At 65.5% G+C, this 8995-nt stretch overlaps 1 protein-coding gene across 1 annotated transcript; it reads left to right on the top strand.

Annotated features, from left to right (window-relative positions):
* Positions 1-423: 423 nt before the first annotated feature.
* MAP3K10 (mitogen-activated protein kinase kinase kinase 10) lies at positions 424-7369 on the top strand. The gene is made up of 6 exons (XM_032795608.2): positions 424-1217; positions 1866-2046; positions 2223-2371; positions 2473-2648; positions 2872-3112; positions 7155-7369. The coding sequence occupies exons 1-6, from the start codon at positions 512-514 to the stop codon at positions 7355-7357; spliced, it is 1656 nt and encodes a 551-aa protein (XP_032651499.2). The 5' UTR covers positions 424-511; the 3' UTR covers positions 7358-7369.
* The last annotated feature ends 1626 nt before the right edge of the window (positions 7370-8995 follow it).

Here is an 8995-nt window from a genome sequence, read left to right as displayed (position 1 = left end):
CCCGGGGCCCTCGCTCCCCATCCACACAGGGCGGTTCCTTGGCTATTTATCTGTCCTCAAAGAAAGCATAAAGCCTCCTTTCTTCTGAGCGAATCGACGGCCGATGCTCAGCTCCACGGCCGAGCAGAGCCGGTGCCCAGAGATGCACAGGCTGGACGCGTGGGCCCCTTGCTTCAAAGGGAAGCAACGCAATTGAGAGGTGCAGGGGGGCCCCAGCCAGGCTCCTGGAGGGTCGGACTTGCTGGCCGGAGAAGGCCCCTGCTCTCAGCTGTGCCTTGTGCTGCAGGGGTTAGTCCACAGCACCAGCCACCCACCTGCGGCCCACGCCTGCTGGGTTGCAGCCGAGAGGCGAGGCGCTGGGAGCTCTGGATGTTGCTGCTGTGGTGGGAGCAGGCACCGGGGGCCAGTCCCTGGGCCAGTGAAGGTGAGCGGCTGTCCCCGCTCAGAGCACGGAAGCATGTCCCAGCAGCACGCAGCCACCTAGGCTGGCCAGCACGACGGAGGGTGCAGGATGGAGGCTGGGCACAAGGTACTGCCCCGCGAGGAGGCCAGGGATGGGCCGGAGGATGGCAGCAGGGGGTGGAACCACAAAGCCAACCCCTTCTGGACGGCTGTCTTCGACTACGAGGCGGCAGCGGAAGAGGAGCTGACGCTGCGGCGCGGCGACCTTGTGGAGGTTCTCTCCCAGGACTCCACCGTGTCGGGAGACGAGGGCTGGTGGACGGGGAAAATCGAGGAGAGGGTGGGGGTCTTCCCCTGTGACTACGTGGCCAGTGGCCCCCCGGGTGGTCCCTACCCTCTGCCGCTGGAGATCTCCTTCCAGGAGCTGCTGCTGGACGAGATCATCGGGGTGGGGGGCTTCGGGAAGGTCTACAAGGGCGTGTGGCGGGGGGAGGAGGTGGCGGTGAAGGCGGCGCGCCAGGACCCCGACGAGGACATCAGCACCACGGCCGAGAGCGTCCGGCAGGAGGCCCGGCTGTTCTGCATGCTGCACCATCCCAACATCATCGCCCTGAAGGCCGTGTGCCTCCAGCCCCCCAACCTGTGCCTAGTGATGGAGTACGCCCGGGGCGGCGCCCTCAACCGAGCACTGGCCGGGAGGAAGGTGCCACCCCACGTGCTGGTGAACTGGGCCGTGCAGATCGCCCGCGGCATGAACTACCTGCACAACGAGGCTGTGGTGCCCATCATACACCGCGACCTGAAATCCATCAACAGTGAGTGCTGGGGCCAGGGGGGCAGTGCCAGGACAAAGGGCCCGACTGGCATCCCCCCCGAGGATTGACTCCCCCAGGCATGTGGGTGCCCCTGGGGTGCGAGTGGGGGCCACGCCACTGGGAAACACTGAGACCTGCCAAGCTCACTTCACATGTTGAGCAGCTGCTGGCAGGAAAACAGGTGTTCCAGGATGGGACTGGCATCCTGGAGGGCACAGGCCCTGTGCCCCATTCCCCACCCCCCGAGCCAGCCAGTTCCTGCCCTGGGGTGGGACCGGAACCTGTGTCCACTGAGGGGCCAGTCCCTGCCCTGGGGCCAGATGGGAGCCATCGCCTGCTAGAGGGGACAGACCCCTGCCCCATAGCAGTCAGTCCCTCCCTCTAGCTCAGGTTCATGGGGCAGAGGAGGTGGCTGAGCCCCAGTTCTCTGCCCCCCACAGCCCATAGACACTGACTGCCCCCTCCAGCCCCTGGCCTGAGCAGGGGCTGCATAGTTGCTATGGAGACGCATGAGCCCTGGTGTACCCTCCCCCGCCATCTTATGGCTGCTGGGGGAGAGGGGGGCTGAGACCCCCTCCAGCTCCTGACCAGGGTACCCTGGGCCCATCCCCTCGGTGCCCCCTCACACCCCCTCACTCGCCCCCCTAGTCCTGATCCTGGAGAAGATGGAGGCCGGGGAGCTGGGGGGCTGCACGCTGAAGATCACGGACTTCGGGCTGGCGCGCGAGTGGCACAAGACAACCAAGATGAGCGCGGCCGGCACCTACGCCTGGATGGCGCCTGAAGTCATCCGGGTCTCGCGCTTCTCCAAGAGCAGCGACGTCTGGAGGTGCTGGGGCCAGGCAGAGCAAGGGGCACCCAGGGAAGGGGGGATCGGTATGAGGGAGGGGGCTGGATCCCAAGGGGCTGGGCGACCTTGTGGGGGGTCACAGCATGGCAGGTCACCCTGACCCCCGACTCCATGCTCAGCCCTCCCCCCCAGCCCAGCCTGTCTCTGTGCTGCAGTTTCGGGGTGCTGCTGTGGGAGCTGCTGACCGGGGAGGTGCCGTACCGGGAAATCGACGCACTGGCCGTGGCCTATGGCGTGGCCATGAACAAGCTGACGCTGCCCATTCCCTCCACCTGCCCCGAGCCCTTTGCCCGCCTGCTGGCAGGTGAGTGCCCGAGGGGACAGGGTGTGCCTGGGGGAACTTGCCCCAGGAGGTGGGGGCTCCGGGGTGCCCCTGGGCCCGGCTGACTCTCTCTCCCCCCACAGAGTGCTGGGACCCCGACCCCCACGCCCGGCCGCCCTTCGGGAGCATCCTGGGGCGGCTGGTGGCCATCGAGCACTCGGCCATGTTCTCCATGGCCCTGGATGCCTTCCACTCGCTGCAGGACGACTGGAAACTGGAGATCCAGCAGATGTTCTGTGAGCTGCGCGCCAAGGAGAAGGTGAGTGGGACACCCCCCCATTCGGGGCCCCCCCCAATCCTCCCACAGGTCCCCTGGCCCCTGATCCCTCCATAGCATCTATGCATGGCACAGGCCCCCCTTGGCCTTCCACAGCCCCCGATCCCTCCTGGGGCCCTCTGTACTGCCCATGCATGGCACAGCGCCCCCCAGCCCCCTGTCCGGGTGAAGGCCCGCGCCCCATGCTGTGCCCCCTGTGCCCCAGGAGCTGCGGAGCCGGGAGGAGGAGCTGCTGCGTGCGGCGCAGGAGCAGAAGACGCAGGAGGAGCAGCTGCGGCGGCGCGAGCAGGAGCTGGCTGCCCGCGAGATAGACATCGTCCAGCGCGAGCTGCACTTGCTCATGGATCAGCTGGGCCAGGAGCGGCCCCGGGTCAAGGGGCGCAAGGGCCACTTCAAACGCAGCCGCCTCAAGCTGCGCGACGGGAACCGCATCAGCCTGCCCTCAGGTACCCCCCTGCAGGAGCCCCACCGGCCCCCCTGCGCCCCATAACCGCATCACCTGCCCTCAGGTACCCCTTGCAGGCCCCCCGCCAGTCCCCCTGCGCCCCACAACCACATCAGCCTGCTTTCAGGTACCCCCCTGCAGGCCCCACGCCGGCCCCCCTGCACCCCACAACCGCATCAGCCTGCTTTCAGGTACCCCCCTGCAGGCCCCCCACCGGCCCCCCTGTGCCACACAACTGCATCACTTGCCCTCAGGTACCCCCTGCAGACCCCCTGCACCAGGCCCCCTGTGCCACACAACTGCATCACTTGCCCTCAGGTACCCCCCTGCAGACCCCCTGCAGACCCCGATCCCCCTGCACCCCACAACCGCATCAGCCTGCCCTCAGGTATCCCCTGCAGGCCCCCCGCCGGCCCCCCTGCGCCCCACAACTGCATCAGCCTGCTTTCAGGTACCTCCCTGCAGGCCCCCCGCCGGCCCCCCTGTGCCCCACAACCGCATCAGCCTGCTTTCAGGTACCCGCCTGCAGGAGCCCCACCGGCCCCCCTGTGCCACACAACTGCATCACTTGCCCTCAGGTACCCCCTGCAGACCCCCTGCAGACCCCGATCCCCCTGCACCCCACAACCGCATCAGCCTGCCCTCAGGTATCCCCTGCAGGCCCCCTGCCGGCCTCCCTGTGCCCCACAACTGCATCACCTGCTCTCAGGTACCCCCTGCAGCCCCCCTGATCCCCCTGCACACCACAACCGCATCAGCCTGCCCTCAGGTACCCCTTGCAGGCCCCCCCACCAGCCCCCCTGTGCCCCACAACCACATCAGCCTGCCTTCAAGTACCCACCTGCAGCCTCTCCCCCCCAGCGCTTGACATCCCCGTGCTACACAACTGCATCAGCTTGCACTCAGGTACCCCCCAGCACCCCCCCTGCCCTCAACACCTCCTGCCACCCCCCAGTGCCCCACATCCCCCTGCACCCCATAACCACATCAGCCTGCCCTCAGGTACCTTGCGCTGCCATGGGATTAGCTCCACAGGTTGGCACATTATCACCCAATGGTGCCCCACCTACTGTCACATCTGCTCCTGGACCCACATCACCTCAAGGACCTCGTCATCCTCTGTCACAGCCCCCCAGCCCTGTGGTGAGCCACACCCCCCTTTCCAGGGGCAAGGGCCAAGAGTGGGGAGAAATGACACCTTCTGCCCGGGAGACTGAACAAAGGGAGGAGGGGGGAGAAAGCAGCTAGAGGAACTTTTTAGTTTCAGTTTGGGCTGGGGGGTGCAAAGCAGGGAACCCCAAGCTCCCTGAACCCCCAGAAGGACTCAATTGACAGGTCCCGGTTGTACCTACTTGCTCCGCTTGGGACTGCACTCCTCTTGTCCAATAAACCTTCCAGCTTACTGGCTGGCCGAGAGTCCCTGGGAGTCCCAGGAAGAGGGGTGCAGGGCCCTGAGTCCCCGACACTCCGTGACACCAGCCACTTCCCCATGGGACCAGCACCCTCTTCACCCTTTCTCAGCCTGCAAATCCCAGCAGCCAGGCAGGAGTTCACCCAGCTCCCCTGGTCCCTGCTAGCAGCTCTGCTCCAGCCAGGATGCCAATGCCAATGCCAATGCCAATGCCAATGCCAATGCCAATGCCAGGCCTCCCTCCTGCAGCACCAAAGAGTAACTGACCCTTCTCAGGCCTGCAGCTCTTTTTATATGGACCTGCTGGGCCCTGATTGGCTGTTTCTCTCAGCCCCTCTCTAATTGGCTACCTCCTGCACAACCTCCCTAGGGCACTATTAACCCCTTAGCAGCCAGGGTGGGGCCAGCGCCCCATCACAGTGCATGTTTCTTGCTGGGGGGTTAGTTCTCTCGTTCGGTTCCAAATCAGGGGCAAGAGAGATTGGAGGGGTGGGGGGACCAGCTCCTGTTGGTGAGAGACACAAGCTGGCGAGCTCGGCAGAGCTCTGCTCCTGACGTCTCCTCCCCACTCGTCTCTAACATCCGGGCACTAGCCCAGCTATGCCCCCGGCATTGATGGTCACCATCCTGACGCGGGGGGAAGGAGAGATGGGGCTCAGGATCCGGGGCAGCTCAGCCACTGGGGATGCTCAGGGCAGGCGGGTTCGCCATGCCAGTGTTGCTCTGGACCCATGTCACAGAGTCCCCGGGCGATGCTCTGGAACTGCCCCCCACAAAGCCAGGCAGGACTTGGGGAGCCTCCTCTCCCTTGGAGCAGACTGTCTGCAGGGCAAGAAGCTCCCACGTCTTCACCTCCTGGGTCTGACCTTGGAGCATTCAGCATCCTCTGCCCCTCCGTGCGCTTCCCACAGCGAGCCTACCCAGGCGGGGTCCTGGGGAAGCCACAGGGTCCTGTCTCTTTCCCGGGCCAGGAGGTCACCTGATCTTTGTTCACCTTTAACTACTCCCTTGCAGGGGGAAGGGTCCTGGCCATTAGTTGCCAGGAGACAGAGTGTCGGCCATTTATGCACACTGGAGACTTAAGAAATGCAGAGGGGAAACTGAGGCACCCACACAGTATTCAGAGGAAACATTAAGAACAGTCTCACTTCATCACAACCCTGCATAGGGACGCCGCCTGGCTGGCATGGTCAGGTCCCCTCCTGCACAGATCCTGCTCAGGCCAGGCCTTCATCTCCCCACTCTCTTTTGGATCTCCCCTGAATCCCAGGGGGGCTCGGTGGGAGGAGCAGGGGGCTGATGTCGCAGCCACAACGCTCCCACCATAGCAGCCCTGAGAGCAAAAGCTCTTGTGTTCTGCCCCAGCCCTCTGTCCTGGGCCCCAAACCAGCAACGGGTGGAACAATCCAGCCTCCTCTGTTTGTCCACCGGTTAGCCCCAGTTCCTGACACACTCATTTGGTCCCTTGTTTTCTGCGCCGTGGGTGCCCGGCACAGGCTTCGCCCGGCCTTGGGCAGAATCCGTCACTCCCGGGCTGATGCCTCTTCACCGCTTCGTTCGACCGTTTCACAGAACGGAGCAGCGGGAGCCTTTGCCAACCGTTGCTGGCTCTCCTCCAGCGGCGCTTCGGTTGGGTACATTCATAGGCCTGGTTATCTCAGCAACACCCTGTACCGCCACCGACCCCCCCCCCCGTATGCCCGATATCCCCCCGTATGACCCAAAACTCGCCCGTATGCCCCATATCCCCCATGCATCCCATATCCCCCGTACACACCATAACACCCCCGTATGCCCCATATCCCCCCTATGACCCAAAACTTGCCCATATGCCCCATATCCCCCGTACACACCATAACCTCCCCGTATGCCCCATATCTCCCCCGTACACCCCATATCCCCCCGTACACCCCATAACTCCCCCATACACCCCATAACTCCCCCTTATGGCCCATATCCCCCCGTACACCCCATAGCCCCTGTACACCCCATAACTCCTCCATACGCCCCATATCTCCCCCATATGCCCCATATCTCCCCAGTACACCCCATATCCCCCCGTATGCCCCACAACTCCCTCATACACCCCATATCGCCCCCTTATGCCCCATATCTCCCAGTACACCCCATAGCTACCATACGCCCCCCACAACTCCCCCGTACACCCCATATCTCCCCCTTATGTCCCATATCTCCCGTACACCCCATAACTCCCCCATATGCCCCATATCTCCCCAGTACACTCCATATCCCCCCGTATGACCCAAAACTCACCCGTATGCCCCATATCCCCCCCATACACCCCATATCCCCCGTACACCCCATAACTCCTCCATACGCCCATATCTTCCCGTTATGCCCCATATCCTCCGTACACCCCATAACTCCTCCATATGCCCCATAACTCCCCCATATCCCCCGTATGCCCCACAACTCCCCCGTATGCCCCATATGCCCCCATACTCCCCATAACACCCATCCTGCCCCCACTGCATCATAGCAGCTGTGTCAGGCTGCCAGGTAGGGGAGATCTGCAGCAGTGCAGGGCGCCTGTGGCTGCCTTGAGGGAGCTCCAGGGGGCTGAGCTCCGGGGGGCAGGGCTCCGGGGCTGATCCGGCCTCTCTCCCCCCAGGCTTCCAACACAAGATCACGGTGCAGGCGTCGCCCACCCTGGACAAGTGGAAAGACCCAGGAGCCAACGGCACCAGCCCCCCCGTGAGCCCCATCATCATCCCCCGCCTGCGGGCCATCCGCCGTGAGTACCCTATAGCCCCCCACACCCCTCGGAGCCCCCCATCACCTGCCCAGCTCCTGCCTGCGGGGCATCTGCTGTGAGTACCCTATAGCCCCCCCTCCAGCCCTCAGAGCCCCCCATCATCCCCATAGCCCCCCATCACCCGCCCAGCTCCTGCCTGCAGGCCATCCGCCGTTGAGTACCCTATAGCTCCCCCCAGCCCTCAGAGCCCCCCATCACCTGCCCAGCTTCTGCCTGCAGGGCATCTGCTGCGAGTACCCTGTAGCCCCCCCCAGCCCCCAGAGCACCCCCTAGGCTGCCTATGTGAATTTACCCCCAGCTCTGCCATGATCCCTCCTTCCCTTGCTGGGTCTCTGCTGCCCAGTCTCAGGCCAGGCCAGGCCCCCTGTGGGACTGCCCTAGAGGCAGGCTCGGGGTCGGTGGCGGGGCTGGGCCCTGCTGGGGAGTGGTTGTGGTTGTGGCTCCTGTCCCGGATCCAGGACCAGAACTGGCACATTATGAGCCAATGTCGCCCCGCTGGGGAGATGCCTCCCTGTCCACCTCCCCCCCCATCCATAGCTCCTACCAGGAGGGGCACTGAGCCCAGAACTGTCCCGTCCCACTGGCCCGCAATGTGGGGGGCTGGGCCAGGACTCAGAGGTCCCGCTAACCCCGTCGTTGCAGTGACGCCCGTGGACGGCAGCCAGACGTGGGGCCGCAGCGTGGGGCTGACAAAGGAGGAGCTGGTGGGGAACCAGAAGAAGGGGCGCACGTGGGGGCCCAGCTCCACACTGCAGAAAGAGCGGCTCGGCGGGGAGGAGCGGTACGGAGCCAGGGGCGCCAGGCTGGGGGACCGGGGGGGTTCTGGGTCCAATTCGGGTAACTGCATGTCCACAGGCACTGGGCTGGGCTGGCAGGGGCTGCGGATCAGGAGCGAGGGGCACCGGCAGAGCTGGGGGGACCAGGGCTGGGCTAGCAGGGGCTGCGGGTCGGGAGTGAGGGGCACTGGCAGGGCTGGGCTAGGAGGGGCTGCGGGTCGGGAGTGAGGGGCACCGGCAGCGCTGGCAGGGGGAGCAGGGGGCTGCGGGTCGGGAGTGAGGGGCACCGGCAGCGCTGGCGGGGGGGAGCAGGGGGCTGCAGGTTGGGAGTGAGGGGCACCGGCAGCGCTGGCGGGGGGAGCAGGGGACTATGGGTCAGGAGTGAGGGGCACCGGCAGAGCTGGGGGGAGGTCAGGGTGGGGGCTGCAGGTCGGGAGTGAGGGGCACCGGCAGCACTGGCGGGGGGAGCAGGGGGCTGCGGGTCGGGAGTGAAAAGCACTGGTGGGGGGGGGTCTCACCGTCTGCCCGGCACAGGCTGAAGGCTCTGGGCGAGGGCAGCAAGCAGCGGTCGTCCAGCGCCCCCAACCTCGGCAAGTCCCCGAAACGCGCCCCCATGACAGGAGGTTTCTCCAGCCTGACAGAGATGGGTACGTGCTGCCCATGCCCATGGGGGGGCCAGGCCCTGGGGTGGGGGGGGGCAGGTCCTAGTGGGTTGCGGGGGGGCTTGGTGTCTCCAGCAGTGGGGCGAGGGTCCGTGTTAGCCACCCCCCCGAGCCCGGCACCCTGGAAGCAGGGGGGGTCAGGCCAGGCAGGAGGGGCCCCTGGGCAAGGGCTGGGGGTCGCTGTGCCCCCCAACCTGACCCGTCCGTCTGTCTCTCCCCAGAGGAGTACGCGGAGGCAGAGGGCAGCGCTCCCCAGTCC

The sequence above is a fragment of the Chelonoidis abingdonii genome, chromosome 11, assembly GCF_003597395.2.
Source record: "Chelonoidis abingdonii isolate Lonesome George chromosome 11, CheloAbing_2.0, whole genome shotgun sequence".
NCBI classification, from domain to species: domain Eukaryota; kingdom Metazoa; phylum Chordata; order Testudines; family Testudinidae; genus Chelonoidis; species Chelonoidis abingdonii.
Note: the sequence above shows the minus strand (reverse complement) of the source record. Positions and strands in the feature narration are given on the sequence as shown.

Excerpts from the sequence above, each read along its gene's own strand:
- MAP3K10 (XM_032795608.2), top strand. The coding sequence starts at position 512 with ATGGAGGCTGGGCACAAGGTACTGCCCCGCGAGGAGGCCAGGGATGGG. Across the intron at positions 1,218-1,865 it reads CGACCTGAAATCCATCAACA|TCCTGATCCTGGAGAAGATG; the intron begins GTGAGTGCTGGG and ends TCGCCCCCCTAG. Across the intron at positions 2,649-2,871 it reads AGCTGCGCGCCAAGGAGAAG|GAGCTGCGGAGCCGGGAGGA; the intron begins GTGAGTGGGACA and ends CCTGTGCCCCAG.